Source organism: Argiope bruennichi, chromosome 7 (assembly GCF_947563725.1).
Source record: "Argiope bruennichi chromosome 7, qqArgBrue1.1, whole genome shotgun sequence".
Taxonomy (NCBI): domain Eukaryota; kingdom Metazoa; phylum Arthropoda; class Arachnida; order Araneae; family Araneidae; genus Argiope; species Argiope bruennichi.
In genome coordinates this window covers 57,818,270-57,844,890 of record NC_079157.1, presented here as the reverse complement: position 1 = coordinate 57,844,890, position 26,621 = coordinate 57,818,270, and the positions used below count along the sequence as shown (strand labels likewise).

At 29.6% G+C, this 26,621-nt stretch overlaps 1 protein-coding gene across 2 annotated transcripts in view; it reads left to right on the top strand.

Annotated features, from left to right (window-relative positions):
• The window catches only part of LOC129976676 (transcription-associated protein 1-like), a 273,583-nt gene that overhangs the window by 180,509 nt on the left and 66,453 nt on the right, over window positions 1–26,621 (top strand). The window contains exons 44-53 of one of the 2 annotated variants that reach the window (XM_056090373.1): window positions 660–754; window positions 839–941; window positions 12,791–12,924; window positions 13,009–13,098; window positions 13,199–13,329; window positions 19,084–19,223; window positions 19,320–19,402; window positions 21,412–21,685; window positions 25,857–26,042; window positions 26,144–26,284. In XM_056090373.1, coding sequence (XP_055946348.1) covers window positions 660–754; window positions 839–941; window positions 12,791–12,924; window positions 13,009–13,098; window positions 13,199–13,329; window positions 19,084–19,223; window positions 19,320–19,402; window positions 21,412–21,685; window positions 25,857–26,042; window positions 26,144–26,284 — 1,377 coding nt within the window. Of the gene's footprint in view, window positions 1–659; window positions 755–838; window positions 942–12,790; window positions 12,925–13,008; window positions 13,099–13,198; window positions 13,330–19,083; window positions 19,403–21,411; window positions 21,686–25,856; window positions 26,043–26,143; window positions 26,285–26,621 lie in introns of both variants that reach the window. The other variant, XM_056090371.1, reaches the window with a different exon arrangement.

The following is a 26,621-nucleotide window of genomic DNA, read 5'->3' as shown; positions in this document are numbered from 1 at the left end:
TGTTGTCTTAATGGGCCGTACCCTTATTTGAGTAGCGCCAAACGTTATGGCGAGAGTTTGTGGGTGCTGATGCGCCAAGTGCGTCTGGCGACTTAGGGTTGCTGCGTCACGTGAGTCTGACGACTTTGCTGCGCCAATTGAGTCTGGCGACTTTGGTTACGGGTAGATGGCGCCACAACAGCTGTATGAAGGTTGAAGGTTCAGCGTCCGAGGTCACCAATGAAGCGGTATGGGACGCGCTAGGATAGAACCTGGGACCTTTTAGGTTAGCAGTCCAGTAACTAACCGATTTTGCTAAAACAGCTGTTCGGGCAGAAGCGCTGTTACTGGCTTATATGCGATTCACCACAATACCAAGAAACTTATTTCTTTTAGAAATGTTCATGTTCACAGTGAGCAGAATGTGTATAAGACAACTAACATAATATGGTTTTTCATTTCTATGATAATTTAATGCTTAAAAAGTTGAAATGATCTATCTAAGAGATGTATTTGAAATTAAATACAACCAATACCTGTTTTTTAGTGTACTGATTTCCAAAAGTGACTAGACTTTAAACAAAATGAAAAATATCACTTATTAGTCATGCTTTTTTTTTAATAATAAGTAGTTTTATTTAAAACCTTACTCAAATGTTTTTTTTTTTTTTTTTTTTTAGATATCAGTAGTATTGAAGGAGATTCCAAACCAAAATCAAGTTCAGCAATCTACTTGGGTGAAAGTTTTCAAAAATTTTGAGGATTTTCTAAAAATGTATGAATAAATATTTTAAATATTTCACAAAAAATACCTTATTGTCATATGGTGTAATTCATTGTAATTTTTATTTCTTATTAGAAATATTTGGAATCCTGAAAAAAATGTGCCTTATAATCGAATTCCCGAATTCGAAGTTCAAGCAGATGCAGTTTTTAGAGTGTATGCACAAGAATTAAAAAAGGTATGACTTGATACACTTTTACTTAAAATCATTTGACATAAAATCATCAGTAAGATTAAATATTGTGTTTAAACAAACGTTTGAATGTTATCAAATTTATTAAAGCAATAATTATTTAAAATACTTATAATCTCTGAAACATGCTAAAAACTTCCAACTATTTAAGTTTTTAAAACTTTTTGTATTTACTTATTTTTCTCATACAGAAATACTTCGTTATATATAATATTCTATATAAACAAAACAAAAAAAAAGTGTGTGTGTGTGTTTTTGCCAATGGCAACTATTGGTGTGTTTTTTTCCTCCAAAACAAAAGCTTTTCTCTCAATAATAAATAATTTATCAATTGAAATTAATAATTGGTCATTGCAATGTATGCCAGAAATCAAAATAATTTATAAAATCATTGATTCTTCATATTGAAAATATACTAAATCAACTTAAATGTAATATAAATTTGTAAACACTTTAGCATCAAGTGGAATGCTACTTCATAAACTTCAATTTAAACCTGAAGCTATCATAATACTTCTTGGAAATTTAATCTGTACTAATAATAAAGCTTTATGTGTTTACAGACCAGACTTTTGACCTAGAACTAACACATTTGGCTCATATACTTTGAAAGGTGAGAATTTGCACATTTGAGGAACTTTTTAGAATTTTATTTAATTAAAAATTATTCGGCTGAGGTTTTTCCATGATAGTTTCCAAAAATATTATTGCATAGAAATAAATTTTGTATCATTCCAAAATTTATCCATTTACTTATAACTATTGCAGAACTTCTGGAATTAGATCATTTAAATATCTGGGATTTTTGTCTGCAATTTTATGAATATTATATTAACCTTTTGGGGCATAGTGTTCCACTACATCTAAAAACTGGAACGTCTAAATTTACTCGCTTCTAAAATCGTTCAGTTCAACTATAGATGGAAAAATATATATATATATTTAAAAATCACTTTTAACATTCTTTTTCAATAATAAATGACAATTTAAATCAAGCTGATTCATAATTTTCAGATATAGCACTCTATGTAAAAGTCTTTTTTTTTTCAAGGAATTTTTTTAATTTTTTTCTAGAAAAAAAAATTGTTAGAATGTTTAAAATTAGAAAAATAATAACATATAGAGAAAACATACATATAATCATTGGATAAAATTAGGTGTTCCATCTACTGGAACACTGCACCGATCATGTTACTTGATGGGACACTATGCCATAAAGAGAGCACCTGTGTCTTGATTTCCTGTTCTTTTTTCGTGGAAAATGAACTCAATTCGAAGAATAGTGTTTTGGATGGATAGAATTCTTGAAAATGACCAATCCTTACTAAAGGTCTGAAGTTTTATTGGGGGGGGGGGAGTATTTTTTTTTTTTTTTTAAATCTGTAGCCTTTGCAATCTTTACTCGGACCTGTACGGAGTTTCTTGCTCTTTATTTTGAGTTTTGCTAATGTTTGTTCTGTAAAATATTGTAAATATTTTTAATTTTATATATATATACCAGCTATTACCCGCGACTTCGTTCGCGTGGAAATTTTGATGCATATGTATAAGAACTGACCTAGGCATCTAGGCACTAAAATTGCAAACAGGTTATTGTGAGCAAAACGACAACGCCGCTCATCACCGCCTTGTTGCCACGGTTGTCTGCAGGCTGCTGTTTAACGCCTATAATGCATGCTTCTGCGACATTGTGCATTCGTCCCATAATATTAACTTGCACTGCTGCAAAAGGACTACCCGGCCGTTGTTTTTGGTGGTGTTGCATGTTGGGGTATCTTTGCTTGCACGATTAAGCGGCAGTTTGAAAATGGAATGTGCCATCCGGCCACCGTTAAGCAAAGTTGCAGCAATGTCCGAGTAAGCTATATTGCGGAGTTGGGCTAGCAGAAGATTCAAATCAAGTCCGTATTTTTTTTTTAATCAAGTCTAATTTATTTATCGATTGAGATAGCTACAACAATATAATACACTTAATTTTTAAACTCTTAATTAAAATGAAAATTTTCTACACCAATTGGAGTAACGCAAATGCGTGTATTTTCTACGCCAATTGGAGTAACGCAAATGCTCGAAATGTCTACGCTAGTTGGGGTAACGCAATGTAGATTAAAAATTTTTAATTTCTTTTATTCTGTTTTATTTTAATTTTAAAGTACTTCCGAATAAATCCGAAAGATCGATTAATTAACAATGTTTAATTTTAAATGCATCAAACACTAAGAAAATAAGCAGAATCGTTTGAAATAATCGATCGAAAAAATGTTAAGCCTAACCTTGTTAGCATGGAGGGGAAAAAAAGACTGAAGTCTTACTCATTTGGCGGTGGGGAGCTTAAAAGATTTTTGGCGGGAAAGTTAGTTTTTAATTAATAAAAAAATTAACCGGAATAAATAGTAGCCTATGTCCTATTTCAAACTATAATCTATCTCTATGTTAAATTTCATCCAATTCCGTTCTAACGGGATTGACTAACATTCAAAACAACACCTCAAAATACCTAAATAATTGGACTAACCTCCAGAGATTCAAGAAAAATAGTCCCTTTAGTCAAGTCTTGACTCAGAATGTAATTCCTAAAAATGTAGAGCCGCATTCTCTTCACTCCTGTATGGATCCAACTGAAAAACTTACCAAGGTTCACTTTCATTTCAACCTCCCTGTTCCCATTAATAAAAAGAAAAATACTTCAGAACGACAATTTTGCAGCTAGTGGCATCTATATTGTAACTCATCAGTCTAATTTTTCTCTATTCCAACGAAATCCAGACTTCAGTTCCGTTTTTAGAAGCGAACTTCTAGCAATCGATGAGGGACTTAAGACCATTCTGCACGAAAATAATTATAAGAACCTTTGGATTCTTTCTGATAGCCGCAGCTCAATGGAACACCTTAACAATTGAACCTATGTTGGAGATAAAGCAATTTTGTCTATTCCTCAGAAGTTGTAGCTGATTTCACTCCAACATGATATTCATTTCCAGTGGATCTCATCTCATGTGGATATACTTGGTAACGAAATAGGAAACAGGCTTGCAAAGAAAGGAAGCAGCTAGCTACTTCATCTTCTGCTGAGCTCACATACTTAGATCTCTTCTTTCAGGCGAAATTCCTAAATAAGAAGAATTGGATGATACCTCTTACTCATCATTGGTGTAAAGCCAGTAAGCCGGGCCAGTCATTAATTCATCCTTGTGAGAGAAAAACCAACACTTGCCTATCGCACCTTGCCAGTGGCCACCTTAAATGTCTTTTCCTTTCTCTGGGTGAAAAATCTTACCATCTTTGCCTGAAATGCTGCCAACATCGGGCCTCTGCTGAACATATTCTAGACTGTTTAGGACTTCTTTGGGGAGAAATTTATTCTTCTCCCTTCCTCGTTTTTGACTTTTTTTCTTGTCAACGGATTTTTGGATTTGGTCTGACTAAGTCAAGCCATGGAGATTAGCAATAACAACAGAAATAAATTGTTATAATTATTAATTAGTATATATTGCAAATTGTGTTGAGCATTAGTTACATCCCTTTCATTCAAAATCAAATCCATAGCAAAACAGTTATTTGGATTAGGTTGTCATCTACTTCATTATTAAGAAAGCCTTACAAAGTTTTTGAAACATTTTTCTGGTTCATTTTTTTCTAACGTTTTTATACGAGTGATTAATTTGAAATACTTTTAAATCTATCTTCTCTGTACAATAACAGCATCAGTTACAGAGTTAAAAAAAAAAAAATAACATCCAATTTTCCTCAATGGGTTTTCTGTAATTTCATCTTTGCTGTTTTGAAATATAATTTTTTTCTCTTTTTCAAAATTTCATTTTTAGGAAAATGTTCGGAAAAATTTAAATTACTTGAAATTGCTTTTTCTTCGCCTAAAAATGAGTTAAATTTTTAATTTCAGTTTTAATTTGATTGACTCTATTAAAAGTTGAGTCAAGAACTATCGTTTTTACTTGAAATAGTTTATTGATAGCTCTAAATTTGGACAATATTGTGAACCATACTATTAAACATAAAATAAGTGTGATTTCTTGTATTGAATCCAATAGATTTTTAGCATTGGATAACGTTATATTATTGTTATTTGCATCAATAAATTCTTGTAGAGAATTACAAATTTGTTCAAACTGTATATCCACTGCTTAAACCATGTCTATTTTGGCTTCGCAACGAGTGTTGAGTAATGTTTAAATGTTTTTGTAGAATTTTTGATCTTTTTGTCGAGGCAGAAAATAAGCAAGATAAATGTTGCAATATCCAAAAGAAAAAAAATTGCAATATATACTGCTGAAAACGTCATCACAAATTAATAAATTAAAAGATGTCATTGGCAAGGCACATAAATTGCTTGAGGGTTTAAAGCAATTATTCTCGATTGTACACCTTTATATTCCCTTTCATGTGTCTGCCATTGTTGCATGCCTGTCAACTACAATCCATTATATCTAAATCAGGTTCACTTAATATTTCCAGTATATCGTTTGCTAGTCCTTCACCAGTCACATCAGTTACTTCAATAAACCCTATAAAAGACTCCATTTATACTTAATCTTTTCTCTTCAAAATTTACATACATAATAAAAACTGAAGATCGTTTTTTATAGGAAATATCAGAAGTAGAATCCATTTGGATACTGTAATACATGGCTACTTTTGTATCATCTGTAATTTCGTTAAGAATTTCATTTCCTAATGCAAGAATAATCTGTTCTTGTGATGTATGTGCTAAATCGTGCACAATTTTATTTTTGGAATTTTTTACTCTGTTTATAAGATCCGTAAGCACAAGGTTGTAGTTACTTAATAATTCGATTAAACTTACAAAATTTCCATTATTTGGCTTTCCTATTATTTTATGGTTTCCTCGAAATGGCAGATTATTACATGCTAAAAATTAAGTCACATCTACAATTCTTTGAAATAGTAATTTAAGTCATTCCATTTCCTTATTTATATTAACTTAATTTGTTTTATCAGTAGTCAAACATAAATTTAGTTGCTTCAGTAATTCTTTCCAGCCAATAAATGAATTAATGCAAAACAGAACGCTCACAATATATATATATATATATATATATATATATATATATATATATAATATATATAATTCTTTTCTTATTTGGATTCTTTTTTTTATTTGGTTTAATTTGAATTTCCTATTAACTTGATTTTTATTACTTTTGTCTCAATTCATCTGTGTTTTAGATGTAGCTGCATTTGCGCTCTCTAAATACTATGATGTTTTTTCTGTTCCATTTTTGGTTTTAGTTTGAATAAGAAATAATTTCTAGTTGCGATTCCGAAACTATTTCGTTTCGTTTTCAAAATATTTCTTTCTTTGATTGGTCCAGATGGCCGGCCCAGATGATAATGCACGACCATACTGAGCTCAAATTGTTGATGATTTTCTTAAGGCAGAGACTATTCACTGTATAGATTGACCCTCGAGGTCTCCTGACCTCAATAGTATTGAACATATATGAGATGGTTTAGTAAGGGCCTTTGCACTGCGTTACACCCCCCCCCCCCATCCAGACCCTCCAGGATTTAAACAGCCGTGTTGTTGAAAGAATGGGCTTTATTGCCACAAACATTTATTGACATATCAGTATTATAAACAGTATGAGAGCTTGTTGTGGGATTTGTATAGCAGTTCATGGCGTTCACAGACTTTTCCCAAGATAAATGTTTTATCTCTGATTCATGATTTAACACTTTTTTGATATACCCTGTTTCTTAATTCATTATTAAAATCTTTTCTATATTGATATGTTGCTATAATCTTTATCCAAATTGTAATATATCTTTGTTCCAAATTCCACGGCAATACAGTGGATAGTTCATCAGTTTTCACAGATTTTATATTTGTGTCCATACTTTTGGACATTGAATGTATTTCTTAAAGGATTTCGTTTATTTATTTATTTTCAAAAATGTTATGATAAATAGCGTAATTAGCAAAAATAGTCTTGCTTTTGCCTTCTAGGGAAAATGTAGTAGTCTTGTTTTCCCATTACTGTTTTCAGTTTTAATGGCTCTCTTTTATTGAAAAGAAGAAAAAAGGTCTATCATTTTATTATGCCTCCTCTCCCCCCACCCAAATTTGCTGCGAAAACAAAAGTATGATGTGTTTAATTTTTTAAGTTATTTTAAACTAGATATAAAATATTGTCTCTGTAATATAATATAAAATAAATTAATAATTTATTGTAAATAAGTACTATGCCTAGATTTTTTTTTTAAATTTCTCATGGCTGGTTTTTTTTTTTTTTTTTTCATTTATTTTATGTACGTCCCCCCCCCCCCTTCAAGTATTCGGAAATATAATGTTATTATTTGTTTTATATTATCAAAAGAGGTCAAGAATCAACTTATTCAAATAAACACAGAACTATTCATTCAGTGTGCTCATTACATTGTTTAATGTTATCAAGTTTGAAGCAGATAATTAACCAGTGTGTCATTTTCAATCAATGTTAACAATTGGCATTTGTGGAATTGCTTCTAGCTTTCTAGAAAATATCTTTCTCATAATTTTGTATTTGTATTCTTTTGTCTGAACTAGAGCTCTCTAGATTGCTTTGAACTGCCAGGTCTGACTTGCAAATCTGTTGAACAACCATAAGCAATTGTCACTTGTAATTGAATAAAAATGGCAAAATAGTTAAATAAAATACCAAAATATAAAAGGAATTGATTTGCATTTTAAAGGCAAAATCGAAATTCTTAATAAGCATAAAAATGTATCTAAGATTAATCAATGCTAAGCGGTAGCACAGTACACAGACTCTTCCACAAAAAATTTCACTGCCTCATTTTTTAAAAAAATTTTGAAAAATCGTAAACTTGTCGTTACACAGATTATAAAATCAAGATAAGTAAATGTTGATTCGAAAGAAGACAAATTTGTTGAAGAAAATCTTCCAACTAATGCCAGAATGAATCAGGTATTTAATATTTCGTACTCAAATCGGTTCCTATTTGATATCATGTACTATTTGTTTCTCAAAATCACCATTTTAAAAACTCAAAAACTAAACATTGTCATGGTATAATTTTTTAAGAAACTTGATATTTGGAAAAATGTTCGATTTAAAGTATATTTGTGTTAAAATTAAATATGCAGATGTTTTCACCAAAGTATTGTCTGAAATAAAATTGGAATAATTTTAACAACAAGAATTTCAAAAACTGATGAGTGTTCCTGAAATATTTTTAGTAAATGTTTTAATAAAGTTGTATTATTTGTTATACTTGTGCTTTATTTTTCAGAATAAGTAACCGAATATAAAAGAGAAGTGCATTTCTACATAATATCTTAAATGTTTAAAGTTATGTTATTGCTGAAATATTTCATATGCAACTTAATAATTTTTAAATTGAATTCGAATATAACTCATATTGCAATAAATGAATTAAATAATATTTAAAGTAGTGAGACTATATACTATTAAAATTGTTATAGTTGTTTTTATATAAAACAACAATAACAATTTTCTTAAAGCTTTTAGTAAACAATACTCACAATTATGTATGAATACATTTGTATGAAATACTTTAATTTTCACTCCTGTTTAATTATTTCATAATATTAAGCATTAATTTAGAAAGTTTCTTTTTATTAATAATAGATAAATGTGTATAAATATTATATTTTTGAATTATTTTATAATTTAAAGAATCTTGAGAGATTGATTATTGGTACAATCCCATTTTTGAATACCACTTCATACTTTTTCTTTTACTAGTAGTCAGGGTTCAAACAAACTCTTTACTCTTAGTGATATGCTGATGTATGACATATAAATTTTCGTTTGGTAATTGTGATTGCAATCGACTATTATACTCTATCCTGGGTGTCCCATAAAAGCTGAACAAGCCTTTATTTTTTTAAATATCACATCAAGGCATTTACTTTTAATTATAAAGTTTCATTTGTATGAAAATATATTATATACTTTGGCTTCTGTGTAAGTTGGTTGTAAAAAAAATTTAATGAATTTTTATATATCCTTTATAGTGAAATAGTGTCCATTAGTAAAATATTTCTCTTATATTCGCTTAAACACATGGAAAGCTTTATATTTCCGTCTTCAAAACTTGCAGAGATATGCTTAATCTTAAATTTAAGGAGATTAATCAGAAATTTAGATCAAAACATTTATTTCAGTAACGCAAATTAATTCAATATTGTTACAAACTTAGTAAATTTTTCTGTAAATATTTGAGTTCGTTTTGAAATATCTCAGACAGATCAGAAATACTCAGATTCTGGGGCGAAAATCGCGCAATTTAGGCATATTTTCCGTAAAAACGGCATTTTCAGTGATTTGGCAAGATTCTTGCCAAAAAATAGGTAGTTCTGGAAAATTCCATCACCTAAGCTCTAGGACCATTATTAAACGACATAACCTAGAACCCTCCAGAACCTTGATGAAAGTCCTAGATTTTCACTCCCAAAGCGGGTATAAATACCACCGCCCCATTGACCATGATCATTAGAGAGTAGTTAAGACTTGAGTGTTAGTCTAGTGAGCAGAAGCTGTTATTTGTCTGAGGTATTAGAGTCCTCTGTGTTTGGTTGTTTCCTGGTATTAGCTGAATTGGAGCTGTGTCATTGTGACTCGTAACTGCTGTAATTTCCTGCATCTTCTAGAGATTTCTACGAACAAACGTCTTGTGATTTTCGAGAAATTGTTTTATCAACTCTCAATCTACACGAACCCCGAAACGCGATACAATATGGATAAAATGTTATATGGTAATATTTGTGTAGCATTACATCATCCAAACATTATGATTTCAAAGGAATTTGTTAATCACACACTTTGATTGGTGAACAATTGAAACTTCGACTTCATAAAGAAGGGAAAAGAAACTTGAAGAAATGAACATTTAAGAGATATTTCAGGAAAGTATTTAAATGCTGAGCAAAAGAATAAAATTATTTTTCTATTAAACTCTTATCGCTTATACCTTGGTAGGTGGAAATGTGCATCTTGGCATAATTTTTGTTGAAATTTTAATCAATTAAAAATTAAACTGAATGTTAAAAATGTTAAAAAAAAAATGTCTTTTTAATTGTGACAATTTTATAATTGTAGAAATTTTTGCCAAATTTTGGTTTCCCCCTCCCCCTCCTGATTTTTACAATACTTTACATTATTGCCATGTGTTCAAATCCTTTCCATTGTTTCATCATATATCTAATTGTGTGATTTTCCTCTATTTTTGAAAGCTAAGAAAGAAGGATTCTGTTTAATATCTGCATGGTTTACGAGATAAATAAAAAAGTGAAGTTATAATATCGCGACATTTAGATAAATCAGGCATTTACCTTTTTGACAGTACTATGATGTAAGGAGACTGGCCTTCATTAGAAAGGTTCATATACACAATACACAGAATAAAACAATATAAATAATATGGCCTTGATGCCAAACAGTTTGGTGAAAGCAAGGACATGAAGTTATATCTATATAATTTATCTGAAAGCAAATATAACCTATATTTGTGACCAATCAGTTGGTTGCCTGAAGTGTCTAGTGATGAAGGGTCACTTGTCTGCTCTAAAAGAATTGCATATTTCGGTAAGAAGAAACATTTAGATATGTTAAAGATTTTTGCTGTATGCAATTGTAATATCGGCCTCAATGTGAGAAGAATACAAACTTCGTTCTTTTAATTCCTGCATCTTTCTAGGAGCTATTTTTACAAAATAATTAAGCGCTTACAAATACAATATGCTTACTTTTTTGCTGAGGTATGAGGAGGATGTGGCATTGTTATACATGTGGTGCAAAAATTGCCTTTTTTTTTTTTTTTTTTTTTTTTTTTTTTTTTCAAGTTACCCTTATGCTAGTTATGAACAGTTAGTCCCGAATTTAACATTCCGGAAACAATAGTGTACGGAATATTTCAGTATAATAATTTATATCCATAGAATCCATGGATAACCACAACAGTTGTTGAGTAACTACTCAATGATTGTTGAATAGTTAATTGTTATTAAATAACTACTCAATTGACATTCAGAATTTTACAGTTGGCCCTTATCTTATCTAAAAATAAAATTCTTCTTTTATGGAAATTGCAATTGGTGAACATTGTTCTAGCCAAAATAGAAACATTTCTCTTCAATACTATTACTTTTGCAATTATAAAAATTCATTGTTCGTAAAAAGGCTTTCATCAGTGACAATTTCTGTAAATGTTATGGCATTTTAAAAGCTCTTTACTTCCATTTTGTTGGACAGTATTCTAAATAGTGACCGATATATCCATTAAATCATGATTAGCTTTATGTCTAAAATAAGGGATGAATTGACTTTGGCAGTTATGCTCTTTAGATCTTTGCCAATGAATTCGTAAAGCCTGTCTCAAAAGAATTCAATTTTTTGTAGATGTCAAAAATATTCATTTGAATAAATTTTTGAGCAATTTAATTAATGTATTCTTATTTTTAAAATTTAATGAAAGTTAATTAATACATTATTATTTCCCCGATTCTCCTTTTTTTCAATCTTTCGATACCTATATCATTCCAGAAAATTACACCGAAAGCTTCTATCAAACATCGGACGGATGAATAGAAAAATAGCTCTTAACGTATTAATTAAAAATGGAGGATATATTAATTAAAACTATTTGTAAATTGTTAATTTAATTTGTATATTTTAAAATAAATTACAAAGGGAAAAAAAAACGCATTGGGAATCTTCCTCTTACATAGTGATTCCTTGACAACCATACCGAAGGGCTGCTGACTAGCATATAAAATATTTAAAAGGTTTGAAGGTTATTTTCTCAGAATTTATTGGATATTACGCCTTCCAATTTTAATGATTGAATATCTTATAGTTATACTATCAATATACTAAATCTCATCCCGAACTCAATTTTCCAATCCGTTCCCTTCCCTTTCCTAAGTCAATGAATTTCTTTTTAATACTTCAAAATATTTTACAAATAGAATAATGAAACTTCATGCCCTGATAGATGAGTGAGAGGAAAGTATTTTTCCTACTCGCCTTTTCTGCTTTGAGGGCCATATAAAAATTTGCGTAACTTTTTATTATTCTCCGGTACAGAAGTCTGAATATTTTCATATATTTCAGTACTTTATATGATGAAACTTTTGCAAGCAGAAATATATCTAATTGCGATAATTATATAACTGTTTGTTCCACATTTTTTTTTTTTTTTTTTTTTTTTTTTTTGTGGGGATGGGGGCATTCTGTATATGTATCTTATGTTGTTTTTAATGGAGTTTCAAGCTCATTAAGAATAGAATGTGATAAAATAATCATAAATTTGTTGAAACCATAAAAACTGTTTGAATTTCATTACAAAATATTAAATCTATTGTTGAAAATTTTAACAAAAAAATGTTCTATTACTAAAAAATTTATTAAATAAAAAATATAATATTGGTGTAAAAATCAGTTATGTGCAGTAGTATTTTCCATATCTTTTGCGAATAAACTTCAAATTCTATTTTTAATAAATTATTTTTTTAATCTCTCTAAAGCTCATCTGTGCCAAATTTGATGGTTCATGGTCAAGCAGTCTACCCTGTTGAAAGCCGACACATGCATACATTATCCTATATTAATTGCAGAGATTTACATTTGAGAGTTTCAATTCGATTTGACTGGTACTGACATATAACAATTGATATTTAATTATCACTTTGCATTGAAACTTGTATCATCACCACAAAATTGCCCTGAATCACCTGTAATATCATTGACAATAAAATCAATGTTCAGTAGTGCCATAGTTCTAGGTTATTTTAGCTCCTCGCATTATATCTAAAATATATTTCATTCTAGGTTCTCGAAGAAATCGTAGGTTTTGTAAATAAAATGTTCCAGAACATTGCACTACAGTCTGCTAATTTTTCTCCATCTACAGCTCAAGATTTTAAAGAGGGTATAACTTCATATATAAATACGAACTTGATACGGTAGGTATAATAATTATTCTGAAAATTTATGTAGAAATGTGAACGCTTTTGTTGTATAAATCAGGTTACTATTCAATTCCTTAGAACTTTACTGGAAACAGAAAAAGAATTGGATTTAAATCAATATTCACAAGTTGGCCCAGATCAGCGTATTTCATATCTATATATATGGCAGTAAGTTCATAGTTTTAAATTTAAATCCATTTTATTTATTAATTTTTAAGTAATATTATTTTAAAAAATGATAATATAAAGTTAATTATTTACTTTTTAGTTCTGACCTTCAAATCATTGTGTGGGGAGTCTTGAAACCTATCTGTATTAGTTTTCCAGAACTCTACCAATCAAGCCATTTAATTGAACTTATACAAAAAGTGTGTCGAGACGCTTTGAAAGAGATACCAGGTGAAAAAAAAAAAAAAATATTATTCTTATTTTACAAAAACTTCTTAAAAATAATGAAATAAATTATAGTAGTAAAAGTCAAAGTAACATTTTTTTTTTTTTTTTTTTTTTTTGCTTTATATAAATTATTTTTGTCAATAATGTGTGAATATGAATGCAGATACTAATTTTTGAGCTTCTTGATTTTGTATGTAAGCTTATGGTTCAGAATATTAAGCATTAATATCCAGGGTGTCTGCTGAAATCTTTTATGCATTGACTTTTAAATGACAACATGTATAGTCATAAAAATAGGTATAATAAAATGGTATGGTCTAAGTATAATAAAATTGCTGAACGCAATGTAATGTAATAGTGCCACCTGGTGGTAAATTCTGGAGTTAAAACTCAAAACTCCAGAATTTTATTCCAGTTAAAACTCAGTTCAAGATGGGGAATATGAATCAGAAAATTGTTGAGTATTTTGAGTTTAGAAAAAGAAAAAAAAAAAAGACAGCTGACGTGCATTAATGCTAAGAACAAAACATTCAAAATGCATGTTTGACCGCGATTATAGAAACTGTGACATTCATAAAACTTGTTAAAAAGAGAAAACAATTAATTATCACAAGTTACCATTATTTCTATTCTCTGTCATTTACAATACAGATTTGGGCCACTATTTGATTTCCATTTTGCATGTTTTTTTCGCATATCTGTTGGTATGCTAGCACAAACAACAATAATATGCCATCAAATGTTCTGCAATGTTATCAGAAAGATTACCTATACTACTTGCCGTTTGAGTTATTCCTACTGGAAAAAATATATAGGGGTCTCTCCCTTCCCTTGGAAAAATATTTTCTGCTTTGATCCATGTCTTGAGGTCACAATTTTGGAAAATGCCAACAAACAAATGTATATTTTACATGTTCTGTTCTGTAGTGCAATTATGTACAGCTCATTGCGATCGCTTATTCATATGGATTATATTTCCGGAATGATTAATGCAGATTATATTTGAAATTAAAATAACCAAAACTATATCAAGTCGACATATTTTTTATTCCATACCAGCAACTGATGCTGCCACTTTTTAAAAAGACAAACTGGCAAAAACAAAGATAATAAAATAAAGATATAGCTGCTGCATCACTCCTTCCCCAGTAACAATCGAGTTACGATACAGCCACAACATGCATTTTATACAAATGTGAGAGGAATACATATATACAAATAAAATTAAATGAAAAAAAATACAATAATAAACAGAATGTACTTAATCTCTGTAACGTACTGGAAATCTCACATGTCTACCAGAGCGTGTAAATTTTTCCATTTGAACATTTTTGTTTAACAGATCTGATGGTTGTTTTTCAGTTTCTGGATCTGCTGTCGTCAGTGTTTCGTTGGGCAATGTTTGGGCATGACCCGAGTCCAGAAGAGGAACGTGTGTATCAGTTAGCAGATATACCGGTTTTAATCTATCAATGGATACATTTGTATCCTTGCCCTTAATTTTAACAGTGAAATATTTATCATGTCTTTTTACAATTAGAAAAGGTCCATCATACGGTGGTTCCAAAGGCTTCCGAATTCTGTTCGCGCGTATGAAGACTATGGCTCAAATCTTTGTGAATGAAAACATATTTAGAAGATTTGCGGCGAGATTCTAATGGTTTTAACTGATGCATCTGTTTCTGTAGGTCTTTTGCAAACGTATCGGTATCCCAGCTATTTTTAGGTTTTTCGAAAAATTCTCCCGGCAACCTGATAGGTTGTCCATAAACCATTTGGGCAATGGTAAAATTCGTATCTCCAAGCAGAGCAGTTCTTAGTCCCAACAATACTGTAGGTAAAGTTTGAGTCTATTTAATGGAATTATGCGCTCTTATTGCGGCTTTTAAGGTCCGATGTATCCATTCAATTTTCCCATTGCATTGTAGGTGGTAAGCTGTTGTTGTACTTATATGGAAACCACATATAATGCCGATATTTGTAAAAAGTTCAGACCTAAATTGACTACCTTGATCGGTAATAACACGATAAGGCATTCCGAAACGTGAAATCCAATGATTATAAAATTCTCGAGCCACAGTTTCGGTGGTCACATTTGCTAAAGGTATGACTTCTATCCAACATGTGAATCGGTCGATGCAAGTAAGACAGTAAGTTTTACCTTCAGAAGTAGGTAACGGGCCTATGATGTCAATATGAATAATAGTGAATCTATCATCTACTTCCTTGTAATTGGCAATTTGGGAGTGCGTATGCCTGTTAATTTTATTCTTTTGGCAGTGGATACAAGATTTTGCCCATTGGGTGATATCTTTCCGAATGTTGAACCAAATAAATCTAGAAGATATTTGCTTAACCGTAGATTTCACACCAGGGTGTGCTAAGCCATGAATTTTGAGAAAAATTTGCATTCGAAATTCTTGAGGTATAAATGGACAAATTTTTGTAGTTGAAATATCGCACCAAAGTAACTTTTCTGAATCCAGAGGATATTGTTTGAAAATCAAAGATGGTTTCGAGCGTAGCTCGTTAAGATCTCGATTATCAATTTGTGCTTCTGCAATTTTATCATAATCTATTTCAGAGATAGCTTCTATCCTGGATAGTGAATCTGCGACAATATTTTCTTTTCCGCCAACGTAACGAATATCCGTCGCATACTGAGAATTTTTATCAGTCGTGCTTATGCTATCGGCACTTGTTAAACACATAATATGGCTTCGAATGGATAAATTTGTAACACCATCTATTAATTTTCTGTTATGCATATCAATGAGTAAATTAAATTTGGTTAAAAAGTCTGCGCCTAAAATCGCTCGATCCACTTTAGCGATTACAAAAGGAAACTGGAATGCTCGACGTAGGCCTAAATCCAAAGTTAAAATTTTGAACCCAAACGTGGGTATTATTGTTCCATTTGCAGCATACAATTTAAAGGACTTTACATACTTTATGGTTTGATGTGGCTGGGATAATCGAAAGATCAGCACCACTATCTACAAGAAAGCATAACCCGGTTGTTTTATCGGTAACAAATAAACGGTAATTACGGCAATCTTCAAATTCCTTCTCAGCAGAATCTGCCGTCGAAAGTACTGCTGTTCGGAGTTTTCCGACTTTTTCCAGCTGCACGGACTCTTGCATTTATTCGGGTAACATTTATCGCCAAATTTGAAATGATAATAACATAATGTTCCATTGGGATTGTATTTCTTTCTAGACTGGCTACGACTCCTATCTCGACGAAAACCAGATTGGCGAAATTTATTTCTAGCCTCTCTGTGAACCTTTAATTCTGAAATCTGTTTTTCTAAGTTAGAGATTTTTTCTAACATTGTACTCATCACAGAATTCTCAGAACCAGCAGAATAAATTTCTGTCGATGAGCTCATTTCAAATATTTTAGCAGCCATAATTGATAAGTTATCTAAATCTTCGTTACTTACAGTCAAAATATTTTTAATTGATTCTGGCAGCTTGCCAAGCCACAAAGTACGCAAAACTTTATCCGATATATTTGTTCCGCCAAGCGATTTCATTTTTCTTAAAAGTTGGCTAGGTTTCATATCGACAAGAGAAATTCCTGTAAGCAATTTTGTTATGCTTTTTTCTTCACTTTCTTTAAAAGTATTGAGCAATCTTTCTTTCGCAGCTGCGTATTTATCATCCCGGTCGCTTTGGATTATATCCCATATATTTTCAACAACTTTCGGCTCTAATTGTGCGACAAGGCAGTTAAATTTAGTTTGATCTTGAGTGATGTTTGCAATAGAGAATTGTGCATCTACTTGGAAAAACCAAATTTCTGGTTTTTCTTCCCAAAATGGAGGAATATTTACGCTTACCTTGTTCGCCTCGTACCTATCATTTGCCGTATTTAAAACAGGAGCGTCGCCGGTAGCCATAACTACGTAGGTAGAAAAAAAATATTCACAGTTCCGGTCACCAAATTGTAGTGCAATTATGTACAGCTCATTGTAATCGCTTATTCATATGGATTATATTTCCGGAATGATTAATGCAGATTATATTTGAAATTAAAATAACCGAAACTATATCAAGTCGACATATTTTTTTTTATTCCATACCAGCAACTGATGTTGCCACTTTTTAAAAAGACAAACTGGCAAAAACAAAGATAATAAAATAAAGATATAGCTGCTACAGTTCTTAGTATGCACAAGCACTAAACACTAAATCAATAGCGTTCTACAACTTTGTAATTGACATTCCCCCCTCCCTACTTTGTACCGTTTTCGAAAAAGGAACGATAATTCCAAAATTTTCGGCATGGCTTGTAAGTAGTCCTATTGCATAGCGCAAGACCGTTCACATGCCATCAGGTGGATGCTATTCAAAAGGTGCATTTTTCTATATATAGATACTATTTTTATGGATATAGATATTGTCATTCAGAAGTTAAGAAGGGTAGTAAGGTGTTTAAGTAGGCACCCTGTATATATGAAAATCTTAATTTTGTGAAGTTAGAAGGAGTCAAACGAATTATCTTAAGATAAAAATCATCGTGAAAATATTGCATAGGAGGAGAGAATTGAATGAAAATGTACCTCTTGAATACCACATAAGCTAAAAGTGATGGGTGATGATACATTGCTAATGTTACTTACATGATTCTTTCATGGGAACTGATTATTTCTTAAAATTGGCCATATAGGAGTGATTATAAAATGGGCAAAACAGACAATTGCCTATGGGCCCCACAACTTTAAAGGACCCCGAGTCATGAAGATTTTATTGTGTTATTTTGAAAGTTATTTAATTTTGTGCTTCTATTTAATTATAATTGTAATGCATTTATATATAATTAATTAATATACAATTATATAAATATAGCATGATCGAACTTATTCAAATTAAATTCATGCATTGTCGCATTAATTTGGAATATTCATACATTCTAGCAACATTCTTAATTATCATTTACAAGTTGTATGCTATTTTAAAGTTCTAAAAAAATGTGAGACTTTGTAATTTTTTAAATGCTCGATTCTATCATTGAATATTATTATTTTTTTTTTTTTTTTTAAGTTTTGCCATTTTTTATGCTATATTTTTTAAAATTATTTTTAAGCTTGATACCTGCTTTTTTTAATATATATATGTCATATATTGGAACCAAATTTTTAAATGTGGTGGTCAATTAAGCATTATATTGTTTTATTTATTCAGATTTGTTATTTATGTAAAGGTTAAACTAAAATCAATTCTTATTATTTATTTATTGAGAAAAAAGAGGATCCCTGATACGTGCATCGTCGAATGACCTATATAGACCTTAATTCAACTCTAGTTCTACAATAAATTGATGGAGTTAAATGATGTAACATGGATTTTAGAATTGGGTTTCTCTGCTTATTATTGTTAATAATATTTAACATGGATTTTTTAATTGGGTTTCTCTGTTTAATTTTGTTAATAATATTTAATAATGTAATATATGTTAATATAATAGTATATATAATATGATGAGTAACTATAATTTTGATTTTAAACAAAACTAGGAAATCCGTTGATTTTTTTTTTTTAAAAAATGAACCCTAATGTTAGTCAAAAGTTTAACAGCAATTTTAAATTTTTAATGCATCATGTTAGAATTATTTTAGTTCAAACTTTTTTTTCATATATTAACTAACTACATTTCATTATGTGCTTTAATGCAATTTTAAAAATATATATATGTATATCTTTTTTTTTCACTTTAATTAAATCTTTTCTCTTTCTCTCTTTCCTTTGTAGAAACAGACAGATATACTGCTGAAGAAGCAAAACTTGTTATTGCTCTAGAGATTTTTGAATCTGGTTTTTTAAAAATACCTGATAATGGAGAGATGAAAAACCTGATTACCAAATTGGCTGAAGTAAAAAAGACTAAAGAAGTATTCTTAACTATTTTAAATATAGTTAAAAAATGGTTTGCTAAAGATGTATTATATGATGATTGTATGAAAAATGATCTTCTTCATCTTATTAAGATATTGTGTGAGAGAATCCCTGAGTTTGTAACTGTCGACATAGTGCGTGATGAGCATTTTAAACTAATCGAATTAATTTACAGGTTTGTACATTTTAAGTATTTATTTTAAGTTTAATCTAAGAATTATCTTAACTGTAATATAAGGCACATACTAAAACTATTCCCGGTTCCCATCTATTATTAAAAATAATAGATGTCATTAAATTAATTCTTCAGTGAATATATATTATGATAAAATTAATAATTTTTTGAATATTATGATACATTCATAACTTAGCAAATTCTCAATATTTTTCTGAACTTCTTTTCTGAACCCTTAGTTGCAATTTTCAACTATATAAAGACAAAGTATTTTAACCATCCTTGATATAATTCATTTGATACTAAAAATCTTTTAGAAAGCAAATATTGTCAATAAGAATCCGGCTTCCATATTTGCAATTTCCTCATGTAATGCTTTTTTTTTTTTTTTTGCTGAAAATTTTAAAATTGTTTTTAAAAGAAAATCGCCTATTAGATACTCATTTACATCAGAATAATTGATCTTTCCATTTATAATTTCAGTATACAAAAGTTAAAGACAATAATAATAACTTTTGACAAATTTCTTAAGATTTCTATATGTTCTTGCCAAATTTCCTGACCTTTTATTAGGTTTTTAGGTTCTATAATTTTTCATTTTTGATTTCAATTCAGTTACATTGGTATTAACATGAAATATTGGTAAGGTTGCAAAGATTTCTAAAAATTGAATACTCATTTAACAATTTACAGAATAAAATTAAAAATTTATTTCTTTGTTAAATTTACCAACATTAAGTATTTTATTGTTTTAATTGAAGATTAATTAAATTATTCAAATTTAACTAGTGAAACAAGTTATTTTGTTATTCCAAAAGACATCGCTATGCAGCATTAAGTAGATTTCTGTGGAGCCATGACTTCAATACGAAAGCTGCCACTGAATCTGCCTGCAACATTTCCACATTTTTTGTTTGTTTGTTTGTTTCAAGATTAAAATTAATTTAATTATTTCAAAAATATGCACAATACTGATACCAATAATTTTGTTTCTTTTATAAAATTACATACAACATTCAAAATTGGAACAGTTACTATTGAGAAATGTAAAACAAAGAACTCTCTCGTCCTCTTTTATATATTTATTTAATTTACCTTTTAAAGAAAAATATCATTCATTAAATTATAATTGAGGTCTGTCTATGAAATTATCTTTTTCTGCTGATATATTTCCTTCTAGGTGATTGTATTTAAAAAATATTTCATGAACATTTCATTTTTACATATATGTGAGGTGCCCAATCTTATTGTGGCCCAATAGTTAATTTGTAAATTGCTGGAAACAGACATATAGTTTCAGATGAAAAAGTGTTTTATATAACAGGAAGAATTATATTTTTTATTGCTTGAATCATTAACTATATTTATCAAAATGTTATGAATTCTAACTTTTTAAATGGTCCCCTAATCCTATTCATATTTAATAAAATAGTATCGACTCTCTAAAATATACAATTATTACAATCCAATTACTTTATGACTAAAATTGACCAAGTTATAGCTATTAAATATAAATAAGGTTCATGTACAAATTTATTTTAAGGAACAGTTTGAAAACAAACAATGGCAATTTCAATTTGTAAACAATCCCTTAAGATCTATCTTGAAGCCCAAGAATTTATTTCTAAAATTCGTCTAAAATAGTGATTTGCAGTGTTTCGTTAATCAATCAATTTTAATTATAAAAGAAATTTTTTTTAAATATTAAAATATTTTACTAAATATGATGAATATAATTAGAGAAATTATATAAAATGTTAGATTTTTGTAACTTTTTGAGAATCTTTCTTATTGTTTCAAAAATATAAAATATCATTCTTCGCTTCATTTAAAGCACTTGGCCAAGTGTCAGTAGATGTATATTTCTAATGCTTTTGAAGTTGATTAAACGATAAGGGTGGACAGCCTGTGTATATTTCTCTGATTATAATAATGTTATTTTTTATTAATTATATTTTTGTGGAATGGTTTGGAATTTTGTATTGAGTTCTTTTTTTCACCCTCAACAGGTATTTCAAAACTGAATATAAATATGGTCTTTCTTCATTTGATCCTACATGTGTTCTTCATTCTTATACACTTGTAGTTCAGACAAGATTCATACAATTCCATCAGTTTATGACTTTGGATGATGTTTTGAATCACTTGGCCTGTCTTGAATTGTGGACTTATAATTTTTTTTCTCTACCAAGTTGTTTTGAATTGACAACATATGCAGTCTTAGAAAGGCCTATAAAAAATGCAAGTTCTGATCATGATATAAACACATGGTCTACTGAAAAAGTAAGTGCGAAAACCAAAGTAAAAGTTTTAATACAGAATGGGTATAATTAAAGTGACCCTACTGAGATTGATGTAGAGACTATTCTGATTAACATATTTTATTGAAATGTGGTATATACGTTTCTAGGATCACAAAGAAAAGAAAGAATGCAATAAATATTAATTCAAATTTCGACCCTCTAATGAAAAGATAGTCCATAAAGAACGAAAAAAATTAAACAAAATCTCTGTCTAACTGCATCATTTTTCAATGTGCATTCCGTTCATGCCAGTCACATGGTCAAAGTTTACTCAAAAGCAGCTCTTCTTCTTGAGGAATTGCAGGAATATGGCATATTATTTTTTCTTTAAATTAAAGCAGGACTTGTATACTTCCTTCATAGACACAATCTCCTCGACTAGAATTCATCAGAATTCAAGTTTGAAGAACAAAGAGGTCTGGCATTCTGAAAATGTCTCTGAATTACCTAATTATCTCCAAAATGAACTCTAAACAGTTACAGCACTTGTTGGGCAATATGGTGTGTTGCACCATCTTGCTTAAAGACAGTAATCCCTAAACGTTACCACATAAATTAATAATAATGAGTACCCATTGAAGAATAATCTCCACTGAAAAAAAAAGTGACCAAAAATTAAATCATTAATAAAACCACACCCTGCAGTCTCATAATCAAAATGAAGGGGCTATTATGTGCAATGATTTGCACATGATAGCCCCTTGCAGAACATGCAGTTCCCCATATGTGGCAGTTCTGACTATTCATTACTGCATCTAGAGTAAAAAAGGCATAATCTGATCATTAAATGTTCCAAGGCAAACACTGTTAGCAGCTATTGTAGCCAGAAATTGGAAAGCAAAATCCATTTATTGTTCTGGGACTGCAACTTTTGCACTACATGGATTTTGTGTGTATACAGAAATACCTTTAAATTGGATCTTTTGATATTGCATGAAAAGCATTATCAAATGGTCAGAATATAAAAAATTTCTCAATCTCATATCTCAAATAATACAAAAATCAAGTTTTACTGAAATAAGTCTAGCAATATGAGGTCTGCATACATTTGAGTAGAGTCATTTTAGTTGTAACCACCATGTATAGAATTTTTTCTGTTAAAGCCTTTTTTATTTATATGTTGCTCTGACATACAAAGTGTTTTCATTGTTTTGTTAAAAATTGAATGCCATGATTCTCATCTATTGATGAAAGCTAAAGAAGAAGTGATTCTGTTAATTATTTATGTAGTTTGCAAAATGAATATTAAAAAGTGTAGTTACAATATTGTGAAATTAGGATAGGTGAGCTGATCATTGTCATTTTTAATGCAGCAAAAAACTAATGTCCATTAGAAAGGTTCATGTACTTACTTAGAGCTTAATGTAACATTCATGTAACACGGCATATTCTGGGCAGTTAAAAAAAAACAGCTTTAATGCCTGAGAATTTGGCAGAATCATAGACATGAAAACGTTTCTAAGTGATTAAACTAGAATTAAATATAACCAATGACCCCAGCAAATCAGCTGGTCGCCTAAAGCGACTAATTAAGAATATCTGAGTCTTATTATGAGACTTTCTGTGTCAGGAAACAATATTGCTTGGCTGTAACATTATTATGGTAATGTGCATATTCATTAATGAATAAATTTAGCATATTTCTGTATGATTTCTCTTCATATCTATGTATAGGGTGGTAAAAAAAAATAAAAACTTCCCCTATATATGAAACCCTAGTGCTATCCCTATCCGCTCAACCAATCGAACCAAAATTTCTGAAGGTTGTTTAAGGTATGCGCTGGAGATTGTGATGATTTTAAACAATGCAGAACTCACAATTACGGTTACAATGAGAGTATTTTGAAATTTTCAATTGGCAACACCCACTTTTCCTTGCGCAAATTGATCAATGTATTGAAAAACCACAAATGGCGTGTGTTGGAACGATTAGCGTGTGACGAAAATTGCCGGCGTAAAGCATTTGCAAAGAAGAGCATTATAAAGGACTAATGAAAACACAGAGAGAAAAAAGAAAAAAAGCCTTTATTGGAATGGAAAGTTATAATTACAGGTTTTTAACGTGTTCACCTTCGCAGACGATCTTGTGCATAAATTTTTATTCATCATTCCATCTATGCAGTATTTTTTTTATATCAAATTATGATTAACCTTTAAGCCATGAATTTTAATAACATTACACATGTTCTATTTCTTGTGTATTTGAACTTCTCGTATGGAATCAAGTCAAATGACATCATATTTGCAATGCAAACATGACTGTATGACCATTTAACTTCTAATTTTGTCTAATGTAATAAATTCACTTTCTTATTTTTCATAAAAAATTGCAGCCATGATCATTCAATTTGCCAGTGTCTTAGAATGATATAAAGTTGACCACATGAAAAAGAAAGATTCCATTGTGATTTTCCATGGAATATTAAAAAAAAATAAGCAGGATCTTCATTTCTTAATTATTGAAACATTTCTGTAAGTAATTTGAATTTCATTAAAATAATGAAAAGTGTCATTGCAAGCCAAACCAATGATGTGGAGGTTCTTTGGAAGCGCCTATGTTCTCAGGTCTTTCATCTTCCATTTCGCTGAAATGAATGATCTGTAGCAAGAAAAATATATATATATTGAGCATAATTTTTAAAAAAATTATTAATTAGACTGAGCAAAGAATAAGCAAAAAAATTAAATTTAAATTACTAGGAGAAATGTTACTACTAATTATTGATAAATTGAAGAAGAATCAAAACCATTACTTGACTTATTATTTATTCTTTTTTATTTTTCTCATATACAAAGTATAGGTAAAATATTGTAATCATCAAAAAAATTCGAACTTCAGATTTTGACAAATTTCCACGTTTTAGAACTCCCTCAGTTTGAAGAACACAATTTTGGAAAATGTCTGTCCATTTGTGACAAAGGTAACTCAATGAGCGCTTTGAGTCGTATGGATGAAATTATACGTCTTTATACAAATTTGGAATACGTCTTTATACCAAATTTGTATATTTCTATCAAATTTTGAGCAAAATCTGTTGAAAGGAAATCTGTCTGTTTGACTATAATACATAAGTTATATTTGTATATAACTTAGCACAATAACTGCAAAACAAAGTGAGATAGATGAAATTTGGTGATTGAAATGAAATTATTGTCACAGAAAAGTTAATTTTATGAATTTTAAGATGATATAAAAATTTTCTGAAATCATGGCTACATAACAGAAGTTAACATTTTTAAGTTCCAACAGAAGTTAACATTTTTTAACCCTATATCATCTCCTTTGGATGAGTGCATAAACTTTGTAATTCATGACTCCAGGTGCTAAGAAACATGTGCATGAAATAAAATTTAAACAGATATTTAATTATATATATATAAATTTGGAATTTAAAAATATTGGCTTTTTTTTTTAAATTTTCCAAAAAGTTTCCTTTAGTAAAGTTATTACCATACTATTAACTGCTACAGTGAAAGTTCTTTTCTGGAAGGCTACTTTTACAAAGATAATCAACCATGTAGCCCTGCAATGTAATAACAAAATAAAATTACTTGCAATGATCCAATTTGATAAAATTTTCTATTTCCTCCCCAAATTTAATGCTGAAGCAAAGATTTCTTAAATGAAATGATTTAGAATAAACATTGAGATGTTGCATTTTTGGTCCAAAAAAAATCTGAAAACTGTTTTTGTCTGCTTAATATACAAATGTTGCCTAACCACTTTCCAGTAGGAAACTAAATGGAAACCGAATATGAGAATTCAAAATTGAAATTATCTGTGGAAAATTTTTATTCAGAACTATTATTGATAACTAAAATAATGATTTAAAAATTTAATTCATATCTTCTAAATTATTATAAGTGTATTAGTTTTGGTATTTTCTAAATACAAAAATATTATTCAGACTTTTTAATCTTTTTTCTATAAATTTCAACTTTTTTTAAATTGATATTTTTTTAATCAACTTTTTCAAATATAGAACTTTTTTTTTATATAATGTCTCAGTAAATGATATAACAAAATAATTTCATACTTTCCTGTATTGTATATTTTTCAATTTTAAATTGCATAAGTTTCGTTCTGTGGTTGTTTTCTTTACAAGTAATTTTAATTTCTAAAATTGATCTATACTGTTTTTCCATTAAAGGAACTTGATATTATCCTGAGAGACTTAAAATCTTTCAAAAAAGATTTGAGCAACATCGATTTCTCTTCATTTTGTGATGCTATTCTAAAATTAAGTATAACAGATAAAAATCTTATGAAAGATGTATGGAACAAATTATTTCCTGAACTATGGGCTGTTTCACTACAAGACAATTTAGAAAAAGAGGTAAGTTTTATGAATTTTGTATAAAAGTGTTTTAAAACAATTATTTGAAATAAATGCACTCTTCACATCAAAATATATACACATATATATTGACTTTTCAGTCATTAGCAAAGAAATATGAGGCATTCATTAAAGAAATTTTCATCAATGAAAAAACTGACACAGGCAAAGGCATGGATGCTTTTGCTAATGCCTTCCTGAGCTGTCATAGTGTTCCTGCATTTAGCCATTCGTTTTTGAAGGTAAATTCGTTTTAAAATATTATGATATTTATTTATGATAATCATTCTTGTACCATTATCACTTGATAAATTGTCAAATGTCAAAGTGGAAAAATACATATAACTATATTTTGAAAATCATGTAATATCTTCCCAATATGATGAGCAGTAAGTATTTCATGATGTTCTTGCATCCTAGAATTCTATCACTTTTATAATCTGTGACATTTATGATGAAAATATCTTTCAAAACTCTCATAGAACTACAAAATGTGGTGTGTAAATACTTCATTAGGGTAGTAGATATAAATTAACAGTGTTGCCACGACACCAGGGAAAACTCAGGGAATTTGAAAAT